General features: G+C 45.4%; 1 protein-coding gene across 1 annotated transcript in view; it reads right to left on the reverse strand.

Moving 5' to 3' along the window:
• Nucleotides 1-21,347, reverse strand: part of BRCA1 (BRCA1 DNA repair associated) — a 413,307-nt gene that overhangs the window by 369,160 nt on the left and 22,800 nt on the right. Inside the window, exons 3-4 of the mRNA XM_082271609.1 lie at nucleotides 12,930-12,983; nucleotides 12,753-12,833 (exon numbers count right to left, since the gene is read on the reverse strand). Of these exons, the coding sequence (XP_082127735.1) occupies nucleotides 12,753-12,833; nucleotides 12,930-12,983 (135 nt within the window). The remainder of the gene's footprint in view (nucleotides 1-12,752; nucleotides 12,834-12,929; nucleotides 12,984-21,347) is intronic.

Below are 21,347 nucleotides of genomic sequence, written 5' to 3' on the forward strand. Positions count from 1 at the left end.
ATCAGCAGATTACTGTCACTTCCAATTCACAGCACACTAAACCCCAGCGTTAGCAGAGTCAGGCCTAATCTCTGGTAGCACTAGCAGTTACATTTTTTAGTAGCGGTTCAAACAGTCCTGGACAATCAGGTGCTTTTAACCTGTGAGTCACACTAGGTACCTATACATTTATTGGCCAAAATGTCCAAACAGAGGTACACTAGTGAAGAGGCCAGCATGATGCTGAGCATGACAGGTGAGAGCAATGGGGAAGCCTCACTGTCAGAATCAAGTTTTAAAACCTGTAGAGAGCCGTGGCACCCTGACAGATAGCTCTGAGGACAGGGTAGTTTTCCCTGCTAAGGTTAGGCGTACCCGACCCTGTTCTTCTGTTGCTGAGGTGCAACAATTCCAGGGTTCTCGTATGCAGCAGAGTGTCGGTACTAGTGCCACTCAACCTTCTGGTGAACTGGCAAGCACCAGCTGCCTAGTACATGGGTCATAGTCAAACCAGCACTGCAGTAACACTTGGGTGACGTGGCGAGTCCCTTAAGTGCAGTTCAAGTTGTTGCGGTGGCTAGCACAAGTGGTGTCCTGTAGCCACCAATAATTCGAAGACAGGCCCGTACAGCCCATAGTGTCCTTCCTGATGTGCTTGCAAATCCTGATTGGGAGCCCACCACTTCTGCAGCGCTCGTACTTCCCCCATTCACTGGCCAACCCAGAATTCAGGAGGAAACATCCGATTTTACTCCCCTTGATTTTTATGAGCTGATTTTTATGGAAAATCTGTACAGATCTATTGTGGGCCAAAGCAATTTATATGCTGATCAATTCATCGCCACAAATCCAAATTTGACCCTTGCCAGAGAATTTGCATGGAAACAAATCACTGTTTCCGAATTTAAAACCTTTCGGGACCTATTCCTCCTCATGGGCATTACTAAAAAGAGTGAGTTGTGGTAATATTGGTCCACTGACCCAATTCATCATATGCCCGTGTTCTCTGCTGCCATAGCCAGGACTAGATAAATCTTGAAGCTTATACACTTCAATGACAATGAACTCTGTCATCCTTGGGGTGACCCTGGATATGACTAGCTCCACAAGATGCAGCCCCCCCGTAAATCACTTCAAAGTTTGCAGCCATGTATACGCCCCAACAAGCTATCTGCGTTAAGTAATCCCTGATTAAATTTTCTGGCCGCCTTGCATTCAGTTTCTCCCCAAAAAGCGTGCCCAATATGGAGTCAAGATGTATAAGCTCTGCAACAGGGCAAAAGGCTATACATGTACTTTCCAGATTTACGAGGGAAAAGATAGCAATGTGGAGCCCCAAACTGCCCAGACTACATGGGGAGCAGCGGCAAGGTTGTTTGGGACTCAGAGTCACCTTTATTCGGAAAGGGGTACCATTTATACGTGGACAATTATTACACAACCTTTTTGATTATGGAACTGGCGCATGTGGCACCGTGCGACCTAATCGCTGTGGCTTCCCCCAACGGGGGAAGATTCCCAACTAAGACAGGGGGGGGGGCAGCTTGAAGTGTAATAAATAGCTTGCAGTGAAGTGGAGGGACACACGGAATATTTTTGTTCTGTCCTTCATTCATGCAGATACGACAGTCCAAATTGCAACGGCGACTGGTGTTGTTGAGAAGCCCCTCTGTGTCCACTAATACAACCTTAAGATGGGAGGGGTGGCCTTTAACTACCAGATGATGGGGCTATACTTAATTGCCTGTAAGGCCAGACGCTGGTACAAGAAAGTGTCTGTATGTTTATTCCAATTGGCTCTGCTGATTGCTTATGTGCTATACAAAGTGTCAGAAAGAAGCGGATCCTTCCTAAAATTCCAGGAAGAGATTCACAATCCAGATGCAGTGACCTGGCTGTAGGAGAGGCATTTTCCGGATGTCCTCCCTGGTACCCCTACCCAAAGAGCACCCCAAAGATGATGTTGTGTCTGTAGTAAATGCAGATATAGGCGTGACACATGCTTTTTTGTCCCTCCTGTCCTGGCCAACCTGGTCTCTGCATCATGGACTGTTTCCATCGCTACCACACACTAGTTGAGTATTAGTATAGGGTACAGCACGGCACAGTCTAGGTCATACTTTCACACAGGGTCCCGAAAAGATGTTAGATGGCTATTGCATTTTGGGAGACCCTAGCCTGAAACTTTAAACTTTTTATTACAGTTACCAAAAAAAGATAAAAAAATAAAATAAATGTAAAAAAAAAAAACAAAAATAGTTGTCTTTTTTTAGTTAATTTTCTGTTCTTACTGTTTTACTGTAATTTATAATATACTGCTATACAGTCATGTTTTATTGTTATTGTTTTTCATTTTTAACCATAGTTTGCTTTGCAAATACCGCCATACTACTGTTTTGCTGCACTGTATATTATTATATTGTAATGTTTTATTGTTACCGTGTTGTATTGTAAACCATTGTTTGCTTTGCAGGTACGCCCATCAGCTTCAGCACTGATTTGCTTATTTTGACAGTAATAGCGTTTGCTCTCAGCGTATACGCAAATCAATGATTGCAGAGCTGTAGGAGGTGATTTCACCACCGCAGTTAAAAAAAATAGCATATGCTGCGAAGCATAGGGGGCGGCCTGAACACAGCAGATCTCCCCTATGCTGCGCCAAATATTTTTTTAACCCTTTTCTTGGCAAACATTTTTTCATCCACATCGATCAACGTGAATGGAGGAATATGGCCATTGGCTGAAGGAAAAAAATAACATTGCATGTATGCTCATTATTAGAAGTGGGCGAATGCTGGGAGGTCTACAACACACTTTCTGGCAGGGATTTCCTAATGTTTTACATTTTAATGTTTTACATAACTATACCTGCAAAAGGGATATCGTGAAGTAATTTATCAGGACTTAAACTTCTGACTAAAGTTCCACTTTAACCCCTTTAAGACCGGAGGATTTTCCTGCTTAATGACCAGGCTACTTTTTTCAACTTGGCACTGCGTGATTTTAACTGACAATAGCGCAGTCATGCAATGCTATATCCAAACTAAATTTACGTCCTTTTTTTCCCACAAACAGAGCTTTTTTTTTTGGTGGTATTTGATCACCTCTGCACTTTTTATTTTTTGCGGTATTAATAAAAAAGAGCTAAAATTTTGCGAAAAATTGACATTTTCTACTTTGACAGTTAAAAAATATCCAATATATTCGATTTTTGTCATATATTTAGGCCAAAATTTATTTAGCTACATGTCTTTGACAAAAAAATTCTCAATGAGCGTATTTTTAACCACTTTAAGACCGGAAGATTTTACCCTCTTCCTGACCAGGCCATATTTTGTGATTCGGCACTGCGTTACTTTAACGGAAAATTGCGCGGTCGCGCTACGCTATACCCAAATGAAATTTATGTCCTTTTTTTCCCCCACAAATAGAGCTTTCTTTTGGTGGAATTTGATCACCTGTGTGATTTTTTTGAAAAAAAATATATATTTTTCACATTCTGATATATAACATTCCCCAAAAAAAAAAATTACAAATGAAAATGTTTTAACATTATAGGCCAATTTGTTTTCTGCTACATATTTTTGGTAAAAAAAAAAAAAACGCAATAAGTGTATTTTGATTGGTTTGCACAAAAGTAACTAACCAAGGGAAAGATTTGTCATTTTTATTGTTTTCTTCTTCTTTTTTTTTTTTTTTTTTTTTTTACTAGTAGTTGCAGCGATCTGCGATTTTTGGCAGGACTGTGACATTTCAGCAGACAGATCGGACCCCTGACATTTTTTACACTTTTGGGGGGACCAGTGACATTACTACAGTAATCAGCGCTAAAAATATGCACTGTTACTGTAATAATGACACTGGCAGGGAAGGGGTTAACGTTGTTGGTGATCAAGGGGTTAAATGTGTGCCTCATGCTTACTGACGTGTGTGGGGGGGAGGGGGTTCTATGACACAGACAGAGATCACAGGTTCAGCTATGCTGAATCCTGTGATCTGTCCCTGTCTGTCACAGAGAAGATCCACCCGCTGTGTTCGGGGAAGAGAGACACCGATCGCCGCCTCTCCTCCTCCTGCCAGACTCCCGCTGTGTCTAAACACAGCGGAAGCGCGCCGCCGAGACAGGGAGGGATCCAGCAACGTAGGTCTACGACGCTGGACGCAGGGCTGCCACTTTGCTGCAGTAGCAGCAACGTAAGCAGTCCTAAAGTGGTTAAACAACAAATCAAATATGTAAAAACACGTATATAAAATGTGATGCAAAATAGCACACAAACTGATATTTGAAAAGTAAAGAGAACTGTAGAAAATATGAGACTTGTCAACACCAACCAGATTTACCGTAAAATCCATTTCTCTGATTGAGGGACACAGCTCCTGATCTTCTTAACCATTGGGTTATACTGCCCCCTACAGGAGTAGGACACTAGGCAGGAAAAAAAGTCTGGCTACGCCTATGGGCAGTCCCAGGGGGTATACTCCCTCTCTGTGCTATAGGTACTCCATTTTGTTACAAGCAGTGTCAGAAGAATTACAACTCCACAGAGGGGTGGGTGCTGTGTTCGTCAATGAACATCAAAGAAATGTATTTTACGCTAAGTCAAAAATCCAATTTTGTACTTCGTTTATTGACAGACACAGCTCCTGATCTTCTTAACCATTGGGACGTCCCAAAGCAGTGTTAAATATGAGGGATGGGAACAGCGGAAAATAAATTCCCAAGGCTAACTATAGCCAACCAGGTAAAATGGAGCTCACCTGAAAAAAACAATACACCCTCAAAGAGGACCAGAACCTCTAAACAGCAGCCTGCAAAATCCTTGCGGCCAAAGGAAGCATCTGCAGATGCCAACACATCCACATTATAGAACTTAGTGAAAGTGTCCACCGACACCCGAGAGGCCGCCTTGCAAACCTGTGTCACTGACGCCTGATGGCGTAAAGCCCAGAAGGCACGGAACGCCCGAATAGAATGCGCCTTGATAGAGTAAGGAGGAACCTGACCCTGGATGGACTAGATCTGAACCACTGTCTGTCTGATCATCCGGAAATGGTCACAGAGGAAATGGCCAACCTTTTCCGAGGCCCATCCGTGAGCACAAATAGTGGGTCTGACTTCCTAAAAGACTCCAAAGCTGCCAGGTACACCCTAATTACCCAGTCCGCATCCATGGCAAGCAAAGCAATTTCCTCCGGATGTGTTGGCCTGGGCCACAAGGAAGGCAAAACTAAGGGATTTATTTAATAAAAGCAAATCCACTGTACACTACAAGTGCACTTGGAAATGTAGTTGCAGTAGATCTGAGGGGGACATACAAGGACAATAAAAAACAGAATTTTTGCTTGCACATGATTGGATGATAGAAATCAGCAGAGCTTCCCCTTATTTCAGATCTTCCCCTCAGATCTACAGTGACTGCCTTTAGTAAATAAACCACAATGTCTTCATTCAACTGAAAATAAGAGAAAATCTGAGGAAAAAACGATGGACAGGGGCGAAAAACCACCTAATCACAGTAAGGTGAACAAAAGGATAACACCGCCAATTCCGACACCCTGCATGCAGAGATGAAGCCACCAAAATGGACACCTTCTGGGACAACGTAAGCAGGGGAGTCTCCCAAAGATTCTCAAAAAGAGGCTTCTGGAGGACCGAGAGCACTAAATCGAGGTCCCAAGGTCGGCAACAGAGATGCACTGGAAGTGTCAAGCACCTAACTCCCTGAAGAAAACTATGCACCAGGGAGTATGTGACCAAGGGCCGTTGAAATAAGACCCCTAAGGCCGACACCTAAACCTTGAAAGTACCCAAGGCCAGTTTCTGCTCAAACCCCCGCCCCCCCCCCCCCCCCGTTGAAGGTCAAGATCAGAGCCACCGAATAAGAGAGAGGATGAACCCCAAGAGAATCACACCACACACTGAAAGTCTTCCATGTACAACGGTAGATCTTCCTAGAAGTAGGTTTCCTAGCTTTTAAAAGCGTTGGAGACACCGACACACGACTGTAAAGCAGGATGGAAGATTGGTCCTTGGGACAGCAGACCCTCCCTGAGAGCAAGCTTCCAAGGACTGTCGGCGACCAGCCGCACCAGATCAGCGTACCAAGCACAGCGAGGCCAGTCCGGGGACGCTAAGATGACCGGAATCCCTTCTGCCTCGATCGTGTGTAGAAGACTTGGCAGAAGCTTGCTAGGAAGGAAGGCATAAGACAGATGATACTGATCCTACGGGGCCACCAGCGCTTCTGTAGCATCCGCCAGAGGAACCCGTGACCAAGCAACAAACCTCTGCACCTTTTTGTTGAGCCGGGAAGCCAACAGATCCACCTCGGGGATGCCCCACCAGAGACAAAACTGATGAAACACCTCCGGATGAAGGGACCACTCCTCTTGGCCTAACGCCTGCCGACTGAGGTAATCCACCTGCCAGTTTTTCACCCCTGGAATGTGTAAGGCAGAGAGGGCTGAAACAAACTGTTCTGCCCACCTTAGAAAGCCGGCTACCTCCAGAGCTGCCAGGACACTTCTTGTGCTCCCCTGGTGACTGACATAAGGAAGGAATTGCCCAGCCGAAGCATGAAGCCACAATATCAGTGGCTTTCGTTCCCCTGCTTAGCCAAGTCTGATTGTCCAGAGACTGCAGATTCTTGTCCTATTTAGCCAGAATCTCCCTGGCAGGGACCTCGTATGGAACTGTTCAAACAGAACCGCCTCAAAAAGGTAGACACAATCAGGACCAGCACCCGCATGCAAATCCAGTGGGATGACCATCTGCTAGACAGAAGAAGACGAATTGCAGTCTGTAGTTTCTGGAGTTTGTCCAGGGGAAGGAGCACTCTGGCTAAGGCCGAGTCCAGAGTCAAAAGCAAATAGTCTGATAGGCTGAGTTGGCCTTATCCTTTCTCCACACTACAGAGGTTTGGGGGTCCCTTTTACAAGGCTTTAGAAGCCCTTTATTCCCCAGCCACGGCCCAGGTCCGCATGTCGTCCGCCTTTATGTCACCTGCGTTCCCCATGTCCAATGGCACTCGACAGGGCTGTCCCCTCTCCCCTTTACTTTTTATATTATGCCTGGAGCCATTGGCGGAAGCAATACGCTCCCACCCTGATATTGCTGGGGTTCTTATGCGACATAGGTAATATAAGCTATCTTTATTCGCGGACGACGTGTTGTTGACTCGGACAAATCCCTTAGTTTCCTTACCATCCTTGCATACCTTGCTGGACTCTTTTAGTGCTATCTCCGGCTATAAGATTAACGCTTCAAAGACTGAGGCCAGGCCGCTCCATGTTCCTCTGGAGCTCCTGTCCCAATTACAACACGCATACCCCTATAGATGGTGCCCACAGTCGCTCAAATATTTGGGGGTTAACCTGACTCCTTCCCACTCCCAGCTGTATTCAGCTAATTTTGGGCCCCTTTTTCGTGAGATATCTGCATCCCTTCAGCAATGGACCGCCTTACCACTGTCTCTGTTAGGTCGTATACATGTTTTGAAGATGTCTATCTTGCCGAAATTGCTTTACTTGTTCGATTCCCTCCCTGTTGCTATTCCCATGCCTCAGCTTAAATTGTTACAACGGTCATTCTTGAGGTTCATTTGGAACAATAAGGCACACAGGGTGGCTTCCTCAGTAGTGTTCGCCCCTCGGCAACGGAGGGGGTTTAGGTGCTTCAGATGTTATGAAGTATTATTATGCCTCTCACCTTCGGGTGGTGGCCTCCTGGTCTTCTTGGTTGGCCCCCAACCGGTGGTCGGAGATTGAGAGAGGGGCAATATATCCGATGCATCCTTGCTCGTTACTTTGGTCCCTTGTCTTACATACAGATAGTACCCTAAGGGGCATGCGTTTGGACTCAATGTCAGTTACCATGGGGATCTGGCGCAAATGTATGCGTCAATACTCTCTTCGCCATGCCCCCCCCCTCACTACGGTCCTGTTTAACCCATTGCTTCCCGATGGTCTTCGGGTGAGCCGTTTATGGACTCAGCCTCCACTTTTCCAGTTGCGCAATCTGGTCCATCCGGTATCCCGCACCTTCTTTACTTTTGAGAAACTTTGAGAGAAATTCGCTTTGCCTAAATACTCTTTTTATTTTTATCTTCAAATTCGAAATTACTTTCGGACATTGTCGTCATCACTCACCCTGGAGAGACCCACGGCCTTTGAATTACTGTGTGCCCGGGGTCCTCATCAGGGTCATTTGGTGTCTTCAATTTATAATATCCTACACGATGCTGCTCCGCTTACTGAGGACTACCACTTTTATATGCGCAAGTGGTCCGGGATATTGGATCGACCTATTACATTGCATATGTGGAATAGAATCTGGACGTCCACCTTCAAGTCTTCTCGTTGCGTGGCGCAGAGAGAGACAGCTCTTAAGATTCTCCTGTTTTGGTACAGGACCCCAGTCCGCCTCCACAGGATGAATCCCTCTTGCTCTTCCCTGTGTTGGCGTTGTGGGGTGGAGGGGGGTTCTCTTTTTCATATTTTTTGGAAATGCTCCCTTATTCAACTTTTTTGGTCCATGGTGTTGACTACGCTTCAGGCCGTGGTGGGTTTAGAATTGCTGCTTGATCCTTTGCATTGCCTGCTGGGCCTACCGTTTCCCAGGATCTCCAAACCGGCGAATAGACTGATTTCTTTCCTCTTATTGGCAGCAAAGAGGGCTATACCATTATGTTGGTTGCAGCGCTCCCCTCCTGATAAACTTTTTCTGAAGCTGGTAGTGGAGATTCAGGAAATGGAGTCCTTGATGGTAAGGGTTCATGACAAGCTTACTAAGTTTAATACTGTCTGGGATGACTGGGATTCGCATGCATTGAATTCTACCTGATCTCATTGGTCTTCTTCGGCTGTATGATCTCTGCAACTGTTGTCTTGATCCTTACCCAATGTTTTGCAGTTCTGTGCTACTTGAACTTTTCTGTCTGTTTACTGACATTGCTTTGTTTGTAATGTGATTACCTTTTGTGCAAAATAAAAATAAAAATATAATTTAAAAAAAAAAAAAGCAAATAGTCCAGTTTGTGGACAGAACCAGAGCAGACTTCTGAAAATTTAGAATTCAGCCAAACTCCCTCAAGCTCCTATGGTGATTTCCAGGTTTTCCAACAGAGCAGTAGGAGATTTCGCTCGCAGAAGGAGGGTGTCCAAGTAGCCCAGTACCACGATCCCCCATTGGCATAACAATGCTGGCCCCGGGGCCAACAATTTTGTGAAGACCCGAGGAGCAGAGGCGAGACCAAAATATAACGCCACAAACTGATAATGCTCCTCTCCCATGGCAAAGTGGAGGAAGCATCCTTGATGTAGATGGAGGCAAGAAAATCCCCCTGATGCAGGGAAGCCACCACTGTGTGAACAAACTCCATTCTGAACTTCTGCACCTGGTCCAGAATTGGACGCACCTTGCCTTCCTTCCTGGGGACTGTAAACAGGTTTGAGTAAAACCTCTGAAAACGTTTCAAAGTCGGAACTGGGATCATCACCTGTAAAGTAAAAGGTCTTACACAGCCCCAAAAAGAGCCTGTAAGCAGACCAGGGACAGTCGCGCGTCAGAAGAAAGAACTTTACCAGAGAGTAAGTACTAAATTCGATCTTGTACCCGGACCGAATGACCTTGTGGACCCACTTATTCTTGTACCAGGAAGTCCACAGGTCCGGGGACCAGCAAAGACGTCCCCCCCACCTCAGATACAGGCAACGGCGCACCTTCTTGTTGAAGGGGCCTTTTCCACGGGTCTGGAGAAGCCCGCCCCTGACTTGCCAGACCAAGTTTGTTTGGATCCTTCAGAGAAGGCCCCGAAGGGCTCTGATCCCTTGTCAGTCGACCCTGAGGAATGAAACAACTTATGAGCCGAGAAGGAGGTTTCTTGCCCTTAGTAGTCTGCAGAATAAAGGTACTCTTCCCCCCTGTGAGACCTTTAATGATGTCATCCAGGGTAGCACCAAACAGGCGATCTCCTTGAAAGGAAAGATCTGTCAAGTCCACAGACCAGCATTTAAGCCAAAAGACACGCTGAAGGACCAATGCCTAAACAGTGCCGAGCCACTAGGGGAGCTGCATCCAAAGAGGCATCACAGATAAACAGCAGCCCCTAGACCAGCTGGTCCGCCAGCTCAGCAAAGGCAGGGGGGAGCTACCCCCCCCATTCCAGGTCACGGCGTAAAAGCTTAGCCCACATTGTCAAGAGTCTGCGACACCAGGGCAAAGGTGAAAATCAGCCTCAGTGCCGAATCACCCTGGCTGACGGGAAAGCAGTGGCCACAGCCACTGCTTTCCCATCAGCCAGGTCCTTAAAGACCGGCGACCTTTCAACCAGAATCATGGTTGCCTTTTTTAATGTGGAAACTGGAGGGTCCACCACCGCTGGAACAGTCCTCTTCTTAAGAAGGGACTCTTCATAGGGGTATCGCCTAGAAACTCGCTTAGGGACCCCAAGGGGATGCTTTGGTCGCCCCAACTCTTCAGTGACCATTCTGTCAAAATCCACTCTGGATAGCTTGCGAGTGCCAAAGGGAACCTGCCCCTCTGTCGCAGCCACAGCTGCCTCCTCCAACTGTAAGTCTAAAGCACAGATAATCAGTGCGTCCATCAGCGCCTTTTTGTGCACAGTTGCAGAAGCGGAGGAATCATCCTCACTATCAGATGAAGGGGGTGCCTGACGGAGAGAGGGAAATCCAGGGGTTTGACTGTCCCAAGGAGGGGCCCAGATCCACCTCAAAACCCTCCAGGGGGAGAGGGGAGAACAGCTACTCACCATACTAGAAACAAGCGGACAAAGCTCTAGACAGGACCCCTCGCTATCTAAATGGGGGGTTGTCGGTCAAGAGGAACGCTGCAGCTCGGCGCAAGACCTGGTCGTATGCAACCTCACGAGGCGTTTAACTCGCAGGCCAGCGCCCGTCCGGTGGGACTATGTCACAGCCGACCTAACGTGGAGGTGAGGTCTGCGAGCTCTCACTGGGGCCAGACTGGGGTGACCACTGGATCTAGATTATCCAGCCCTTCACCCAGTCTGGCAGTTGACTGTAGATCTCACAGGAAAAAAACAGGAGAAAAAAAAATTCCAAAAAGAAAAAATTGCCAGGACCAGCAAGAAACTAGGTCCTTACTTCTGACTAGGCAGAAAAAAACTGAGAACCTATAGCAGAAAGAGGGAGTATACCCCCCCCCTGGGACTGCCCATAGGCGTAGCCAGTCTTTTTTTCTGCCTAGTGTCCTACTACTGTATGTCTATTAGAGATGTGCCAGTTTTCGGTAATTAGATATATTGCGGTATTGCATACCTATGGTATTGTTATTGTGGTCATTTTTAAAATACAGTGTTTATCTGCTCTCCAAGTCTGCCTTTTGAATTGATACATTTCAGTGAGCTGGATGACTCATTCACTCACTCAACAGTTCACTCACTCAATAGAGACAGCTCTGGTAATATGATCCTAGAGTGAGAGAGCTTAGCTCCTCCCTGTAACCAATCAGACGCCTCCCAGCACACACCAGCATGCTTCCTTCCCGGGCTCAGACACAGACAGAAACACTGCCTAATACAAGCAAAGTCTCTGCGGATAGGATAGGGATAGATAGATATAATAGATAGGATAGAATAAGATAGATAGAATAAGATAGATAGAATAGATAGATATATATATATATATATATTATATACTATATACACACACACACACACACACACACACACACACACACACACAGGCATAGCAGCCCACATTACATTATTATATAGCCATCAAGCAGTGTCTGGCCTACCTGGTGATGACTGGTCCTGGCGCTCAGCTCCGACGGCCTGGTCACTAAGGGGGCAAATCCTTGCGGTCCAGAAGTGGCTAAACCTGCAGGAGAAGCGGTGTTTTTATTTATAAATTACTTTACTATCGATTTAGGCCTGGTTCACATGTATGCAGTTGGCGGCCCACATTTGCACAGGCATAGCAACCCATTGATTCGAATGGGCTTGAGCTGCTATGCCTGCGTTTTCGGCTGAAAAAAGGCGTATGCAGAATTTTAAAAAATGCAGTGGCCATGAAATCCATCCTTCTTTTGCACAATGTGACTTACCTGCAGTTGCTGCACACGCAAAATGTGTTTTTAAATGCTGGGCCCACGTATATAAAAAACGCAGAAAGCTTGCCAGAGCAGGAACTGCAGGTTAGTCGCATGGTGCAAAAGCAGGATTGATTTCAAGGCCACTGAATTTTTAAAAAATGCTGCATGAACCTTTTTTTCTGCAGAAAATGAGGGCATAGCAGCCCATTCAAATCAACGGGCTGCTATGCCTGTGCAAATGTGGGCCGCCAACCCGCATACATGTGAACCAGGCCTAAAGCAATAGTAAAGTCATTTATAAATAACAACACCGGTCCTCCTTCAGGTTTAACCACTTCTAGACCGCAAGGATTTGCCCCTTTAATGACCAGGCCATCGGATCGGAGCGGAGCGCCAGGACCAGTCATCAGGTAGGCCAGACACTGCTTGATGACTTATTTTAGGCCTGGTTCACAGAGTCTGTACTGACTGACTATATAATAATGTGCAAAAGTGAACCAAAGTCCCTAAATTCAGCAATGAAATTCAAGTGAGGTAGAAATTGAATAATTAAATACCGTGATAATACCGTATACCGTGGCAAAACCTTAATCAATTAATCGCAGCATGAAAATCTGATACCGTCACAAGCCTAAATTGTCTATATATAATCATTCAATCTGATTAAGAAGGAAATTATAGTTTTAGGTTAAAATACCTTTTAGTAACTTCTTTCTTGCACATGGGGCACTGGGCTCGGCCTTTCTTTTTTCTGTTAAGAAGCTGCAACATACAAAACCTGTGCAAAGAATACAGTGATAAAAAAAGATTGTATTGATTACAATGGTATTTTTGAAGTAAGCAGATATAACCAATGAGGCCTGCAAAATATTACCTGCAAAATATATGATCACATCTTGTAGCAACAGGCTCCTTCATTAGGTCCAAGCTATTAGAAAGAAAAGATAAAACGTCATCTCTTTATTGAAGCTAGACTTGGGAATGTCAGAGACTGCTAGGGCAACTTAAAATGTCACTAAACCCTCATCATAAAATACTATCAATAAATGCTGTATTACATGCTGTTCATGTTCACTCAGTCACTATGGGATCAGTTTTTTGTATTCTGCAAAAAACCTGGTTGATCCTGCTGCTCCATATCTCTACCTTCTGTAGATGTCTCCCCAATACAAATATGGATTTTGCAGCTGTGGAGTTTGGCACATGCTCAGTTTTCAGTAGTTTCTATGCTGAGCGTTACCTCCCTATCACATCTGAGCAGAGCATGTGACTATAGAGTCACACGTGTGGTAAATGACAGCCCACTCCCTCCTTTCTTCTTCATGCCCATTAACCAGCTAAACACAATGGTGGTGGGATATTACATGTAGATTATTGGAGGCTTCACCTCCTCATTCTAAGACACAGGCTGCAGGGGCTTGACCCAGTTTGTGACTGGCAGAAATCCACCCACACCATATTATTGACAAAAAATAATGGGATTTTTGACTTACCGTAAGATCCATTTCTCTCATATTCATTGACGGACTGAGTCTTTTTAACCATTGGGTTATACTGCCCCCAACAGGAGTAGGACACTAGGCAGGAAAAACTTGACTACGTCTATGGGCGATCCCAGGGGGTATACACCCACTCTCAGCTATAGGCACTCAGTTTTGTTACAAGCTGGGTCAGAAGAAAAGGAAACTTCACAGAGGGGGTGGGTGATGTGTCCGTCATTCAGAGAAATGGATTTTACGGTAAGTCGATCATTTTGAAACACAAAGCTCCTGATTCTTCTTACCATTGGGAACGTCCCAAAGCAGTGTTAAACTAAAGCCAGGTAACATGGAGCTCAACCATAAACAACTGGAGCCCAGCTGAATAAAAAGAATACACCATCAGAGATGACTAGGTCCTCTAAACAGCGGCCTGCAAAGCCTTGCGGCCAAAAGAAGCATCTGCAAATGCCAAGACATTCACTTTATAAAGATGTTGTAAAAATTTGCGCACTGATAACCAGGTAGCCACCTTGCAAACTTGTGTCACTGATGCTGGATGAAGGAAAGCCCAGGAGACACTAAGCGCCCTAGTAAGAGTGCTCCATGACAGGGAAAGGAAGAACCTGACCCCTGAAGCAATAGGCATGAACCACCGTCTATCTGATCCATCTGGAAATGGTTGCAGAAAATGCGGACAACCCTGTGTGAGGCCCGTCCGTGAGCACAAATAGAGAGTCTGACTTCCTAAAAGACTCTGTTGCTGCTAGCTACACCCTAATTGCCCGAACCACATCCAAGGCATGCAACTTAATTTCCTTTGGATGTTTAGCCAGGGACACAGGGAAAGGCACACATTGTCTTCATTCAAATGACAGTCAGAGACCACTTTAGGAAGAAATGACAGCCAGGGACGAAGCACCACCTTATCCTTGTGAAACACCAATAAGGTGAACGACAGGATAATGCCACCACTTCTGACACCCTGCGCGCAGAGGTGATAGCCACCAAAAAAGGCCACCTTCCAGGGCAGCGCCAGCAGGGAAACCTTCCGAATATTTTCAAAGGGAGGCTTCCATTGAGCTGAAAGCACCACATTACGATCCCAGGGTGGCAACAGAGCCTGCACTGAAAGAACCAAATGTAGGACACCCTGAAGAAAGGTACGCACCAGGGAGGCCAAAAGGTAGTTGGAAAAAAAGACAGCCAAAGCCGATACCTGGCCCTTGATGGTACTCCAGGCCAATTTCTGTTTACCTCCGTTAAAGGAAGGTTAAGATCCGATCCACCAAGAAGGAGAGAGGATTAACCCCAAGAGACTCACACCACGCAATGTACGTCTTCCACGTACGACGATAGATCTTCCTAGAAGTAGATTTCCTATCTTTCAACAGTGTAGGAATCATCGACTCAGACAAACCTCCATCCTTCAGCACCTGGCGTTCAACAACCAAGCCATCAAAGCCAGGGACTGTAAAACAGGAAGGAAGATCGGTCCTTGGGACAGCAGATCCTCGCTTAGAGGAAGCCCCAAGGAGCATCGGCGACCAGCTATACTCGGTCAGCGTTTGAGACCAGCGAGGCATCCTGTGATCCTCCTATTTATGAACACAGGTCTCTGTTCATCCAGCAAGCCCATCCCCCACACAGTTAGAAAGCACCCCCTAGGGACACATTTAACCCTTTGATCGACCCTGGTGTTAACCCCTTCCCTGCCAGTGTCATTAGTACAGTACCAGTGCATATTTTTAGCACTGATTACTGTAGTAAGGTCACTGTTCCCCCAAAAATGCCAGTTAGGTGTCCAATCTGTCCTCCGCAATGTCGCAGTCCTGGTAAAAAAAAAAAAAAAAAAAAAAACGCTGATCGCCGCCATTACTAGTAAAAATAAATAAATAAATTACATGAATCTTTCCCCTAGTTTGTAGACATGATCAATTTTGTGCAAACCAAACAATATACACTTATTGGGAATTTTTTCACTAAAAATATGTAGCAGAATACATATTGGCCTAAAATGATGAATAAATTAGATTTTTACATTTTTTTTTTATTGGGAATGTTTTAAAGCAGAAAGTAAAAAATATCATTGTTTTTTTCAGAATATAGTGTTTTGTTCATAAAAAATAAATAAAAAAATAAAAATCGCAGAGGTGATCAAATACCACCAAAAGAAAACTCTATTTATGGGGGGGAAAAAGGATATCAATTTCATTTGGGAATAGCGTCGCACAACCGCGCAATTGTCAGTTAAAATAAAGCAGTGCCGTATTGCAAAAAAATGGCCTGGTCATTAAGGGGGTAAAACCTTTCTGGACAAGAAGTGATTAAAATATTTTTTTTTACAATTTTATGAAATCAATGACAATGACATTTCACTCTCAGGTTACATAAAGCTGGCACAGGGGCCTCTACACACACAAATAGCAAAGCTTGCTTCTATGAAACTTTGTGAGTGAAACACGTTCATTTGACTTTCAGAGATCAGTCATGCTTGGGAAACCTTGCTTTACATGGTATTTTTTTTTTCATATCTGAGAAAAAGGCAGAAAAAAAATCTCGTCAGCTTTCTGACAGAATGTTGGCTTCAAAAGCATTTCATAAATAGATGCAATTTCACCAATATATGTTGCTCTGAAAATGTAGTCCAGAACCATTTGTTTCTAGTCAAGCTCCAGTGGCCAGGTTTGCCGCACCAACAACAGGCGGAATATAAAAAAGTCAAGTGGTCATTTATATCAGACATGATTCACAGAAAAAAACTACTGTAGACACAAACATTAAAGTTGTTCTAAAGCCTTATGGATTTTTACCTTAATGCATTCCATTCATTGGAGGTCAAAGACCTTCTGTGCCAGAGGACCATCATCCCCCAAGACCCCTTATACTTACCTGAGCCCATTCTCAATCCAGCTCTGTGCTGGAGAGCAGAAGCTCTCTCCACTCTCCCCTCTTCACTGGGTAGATTGAAAGCAGCCATTTGCTCCCTCTGCTGTCAACCAAATTCTGTGACGAGGGAGTGATGGGTGGGGAAAATCCACACTGTGTCTATAGATGCAGACAGGGACTGCTCAGCCACCCTTGCACACTGTTACATTAGGACAAGCTGCTGTGTCTTTAGGGTCCCTGCATTCCCACAGAGAAATATGGGCTGTCCGCAAACAACATAAACAAGGTTCTTATTCACACTGTACAGACCACAGCGCCCATGGATAATCTTCCAGAAGAAAGCCATGGCTTCTTTCTGCCTCCTGGGGACAATATACTGTATATATGTACATATATTATATATACACACACTGTATATGTTCAAAAACAACAATAGGATAAAATGTTTCCAATTCTCTATTACAATTTCTGGTGTAAAATGTTCCAGTGACATCTAGTGGCTGCCAAAATACATTTTTTTCTAACTATGGAACCCAAGTAGTTTTAAACTAAGTGCAGTCATTTTAACATGATCGCTGTCATGCCATAAGGCTAATTTAAAGAAGATACCTTTTCTAACCAAAAGGGGAAAAAAATATGGATTGTTATTACAGGTGTTGAATACAAGTTAAAGTTGGTTTTGAACTTGACAGTGAGCATTCTCCACTATCACGTGGAAATATATTGAGTATTTGGCAGAACATAGCAAGCCAGTTAAATGTAAATTCTACTCAAGACCATAGGGGAGTTTAGCAGGGCAAAGATGATGTCAAGACTGTATTCTAATGAGTGGAAGACATCTATAACCTCCTGCTGGCTTCTAGGATTTACACGTGCAACCTAGCTTCTCAAATTGTTAAAGGAGAAGTAGGGCCAAAGCTCTTTTTGGCCCTGCTTCTCCTGTAGGTCACAGGAGTGCACTTTGTTCTGCACTCCGTTGACCTGTATTCAGCCAAGAAAACTGCTGTGCACAGCTTTTCATGGTCTATGAAATCTCTGTGACAGGTTAGTCTTTTTCTTTTCCTAAGATCAGGGATGATGTAAATGTGCAACTTAAAGTGGAAATCAAGCCTAATACTAACTATTCCTAAAGGTTTCCCTCCTACTACTTATCCTGCCTACCTTGCGTAAAATAGATCTGTATACTTACCATTTTTAGTCCAGTCGGGTTCAGTCACAAGATCCTACAGCACTGGCTCTCCTGTGTCAGTGAGTGGATGCTGCAGGGGAGTGATGTCCCCATACATTCCTTTAAAAAAAAAAAAAAAAAAAAAAAAAAAAAACCTCACACACACACACTCTACCTAACACATGTTGGATATCACCAACTACACCAGCGTGAGGAATAACTCTAGGGTAGGGGGTCTCCAACCACCAGGCCGTGGACCGATGAGGATCTGTGCCCTGTTTAAAGCCGGATAATGCACAGGCCACAAAGAGGTGAGCAGCAGGACAGCAAGAGAGATTACATCACCACCACTATTGGGTCCGCCTCGATAAAATTCTAAATCGTCTTAGGAACAGAACACTATAGTGTAGGGCGCATTTGCTGGTTTCCCTTTTCCTGAACTTGAAAGCCAAATTCCTAGGGAGGCCGTAGGGGAGAGGCTGCAAGAGGCTTTACTATGCACAAAACCCAGTGGCAAGCTTCATTTGGTGGCTGTGGTGGCACACTGCATCTGGTGGCAGCCTAGTGGCATGCTGCATTGGTGGCTGTGATAGCAGCCTGCATCTGGTGGCAGGCTAGTGGCACACTATAGTAGCAAGTTACATGCATCAAATGGTGGCAGGAAAACAAGCCAAGGGCTCCCACTGATTCTGTTTATTGTGAGTTAAACTATTTCATTATATATTACAATAAAATAATAGAAATAATGTGCTGCCTTCAATCATCCTGACACCATATCAACCACGGTGTTGGGAAGATTAAAGAGCCAACATCACCACCACCACCCAAACATCAAACCCCACCCAACCCGCCCCGCCCACCCCATCCCGGGCCTTGTAAAATTCTTCTTCCTGGCCATGGTGTCAAAAAGGTTAGGGACCGGTGCTCCAAGGCCCAAAGCAGTGTTAAACGTGAGGGGTGGGAAAACCGCAGAAAAAAATTCCCAAGGCTAACCATAACCAACCAGGTAATATGGAGCTTAACTATTAAGAACTAGAGCTCACCTGAAAAAAACAAAACACCCTCAAAGAGGATCAAGTCCTCTAAACAGCAGCCTGCAAAACCTTGCGGCCAAAAGGAGCATCAGCAGATGCCAACACATCCACTTTATAAAACTTTGTGAAAGCGTGCACAGATGACCAGGTGGTCGCCTTGCAAACCTGCATCACTGATGCCTGATGACGGAAGGCTCAGGAGGCACCAAGAACCTGAGTAGAGTGCGCCTTAACAGGGAAAAGAAGAACATGACCCCTAATTGAATAGGCCTGAATCACTATCTGTCTGAGCCATCTGGAAATAGTCACAGCAGAAGCCAACCCTTTCCGAGGTCCATCCGTGAGGACAAATAGTGAGTCTGATTTTCCTAAAAGACTCTGTAGATGCCAGGTACACTCTGACTGCCTGAACCACATCTAGGGAATGCAAGGCAATTTCTCTAGGCTGTTTAGGCCTTCGACATAGGGAAGGCAACAAAATGTCATCATTCAAATGAAAAAACACCTTATCTCTGTGAACCACCAGGTAAGGTGAACAGCAAGACAACGCCGCCAGTTTTGACACCCTGCGTGCAGAAGTAAAAGCTACCAAAAAGGCCCACCTTAGAGCGCCGGCTACTTCCCGAGCCGCCAGGACACTTCTAATGCCCTCATGGCGATTGACATAGGCCACGGCCCTGGCACTATCCGACTGAATTTGTACCGGACAACCCTGAAGACGATTTGTCCAATCATCCAGAACATCTGATCACTCAGAGTTCCAGTACATTGATGGGCAGTCTGGACTCTTCCAGAGCCAAGACCCCCTGAGCACAATCTGTGCCAAGGACACCTCCCCACCTGGACAGGCTGGCATCCGTGGTGACAACCGTCCAGTAGAGGGGGAGAAGGATATCTCTAAGTTGTCCAACAGAACAGTCGGAGACTGCTTGCAAAAGATCGTCCAGGTACCCTAGTACCACGATCCTCCTCTGACCCAACAATGCTACCAGAGGACCCGAGGAGCAGAAAGGGTAACGTCACAAATTTATAATGCTCCTCACCCACGGCAAAGCAGAGGAAGCGCTGGTGACCGACGCATATAGGAATGTGAAGGTAGGCGTCCTTGATATCGACAGAAGCGAGAAAATCCCAGAGGTAGGAATGCCACTTCAGTGTGAATGGACTCCATTTGGAACGTCTGTACCCCCACAAAGCAGTTTAGCGCCTTGAGGTCCAAAATTGGACGTACCTTGCCTTCCTTCCTGGAAACTGTACAGAGGGTTGAGTAAAACCCCTGAAAACATTCCGAAGTCAGAACCAGGACAATCACCCCTTGAAGTAGCAAGTCTTCCACTGCCCCAAAGAGACCCGGTAAGCGATCTGGGGACAAGTGCAGGTTGGAAGGAAAGAACCTATCCTGGAGGATAAGACTGAAACTCGATCTTGTAGCCAGACTGAGACCCTGAGAGAAAAGGCTTCTTATGAGATGAGAAGAATCGCCCACATCTACGACGGGGCTCCTTGCTCTTGGTAGCCTGGGAAGAAGAGTACTCCCCCCCCCTCTGTGAGACCCTCAATGATGTCATCCAAGGAAATTTACAAACAGGCAATCCCCTACAAAGGGGAGATCAGATAAGGCCTTCTTACAAGTCTGGTCTGCAGACCAGTATTCAGCCAGATAATACGCTGAAGTACCATTGCTGATACAGACAGCCTAGAAGTTAAAGGAGCCGCATCCAAAGAAGCATCACAAATAATCCTACTGGACCCCTCAAAAAAACAAGGGGGGGTCGCCCTCCAAACCCCTCCATAGAGGCCCGCAGAATAGGAAATAGCCCCCCTTAAAAGAGGGGCTGCCCGCCGTGACGCAGACGTGCAGGCAGGGTACCCTGATGGTCCCGCAGTGCTAAAAAAGGCACACAATAATGGTGGCATTGGTGGCATTAAAAAATGAAGAGCCCCCACAATGCCACCCCTTCCAAGGGAGGCACCAAGGCCTGTTGACTGAGGCAATCCTCAGTCGACCCAGGGGTCCCACCTTCCAATTTTCTTATAGTGTGTACTAGGGGAGCATATGACTCACTGTATAGTGGTTTAATATACTTTGGTGTAGGGTTGTACTGATACTGTTTTTTTTTAATCGGTAATTATGAGTACCGATACTTTTGGTCAAGTACTTGCTGATACCAGAGTACAGATACTTTGCGGAGCGATTTGCTTCAATACAAAAAAAAAAAAGGCGCAAATCGCACTGCAAAGAATCATGTGCAATTTGAAAGGGAATGTGGTGCGATTCCTATCCGAATCGCATGCAATTTCCCCTTCGAAAGGGAAGCGCCATCTAGTAGGCAGTTTATTAAACTTTTTTTAACTTACATTAATTATACACTCTATCTGGTCAAATGCAAAATCTGCATAGTGTCTTGGTCCCGCTGATGATAGAAATTCACAGGCGCTGGAGGTGCTCACAGGCCTGGAAAAGTTCAGAGACCCCTGTGGGTATAGGGTGGAAGTGATGTCAGCTTGGGGCCTCTACATCTCCTGCAGCCCTGTGAGCACCTCCAGCGGTCATGATTTGCTATCATCAGCGGGACACTATTCAGATTTGGCATTTGACCAGATAGAGTGGGGAAAATAAAAATTTGATCCCCTATAGATTTTTTAAGTTTGCCCACTTACAAAGAAAAAAAGGGTCTATAAATGTTATCATACAGTATCTCATATAAGTGAGTACACCCCTC

This window comes from Pelophylax lessonae (assembly GCF_965119305.1).
Source record: "Pelophylax lessonae genome assembly, chromosome: 11".
Lineage (NCBI taxonomy): Eukaryota > Metazoa > Chordata > Amphibia > Anura > Ranidae > Pelophylax > Pelophylax lessonae.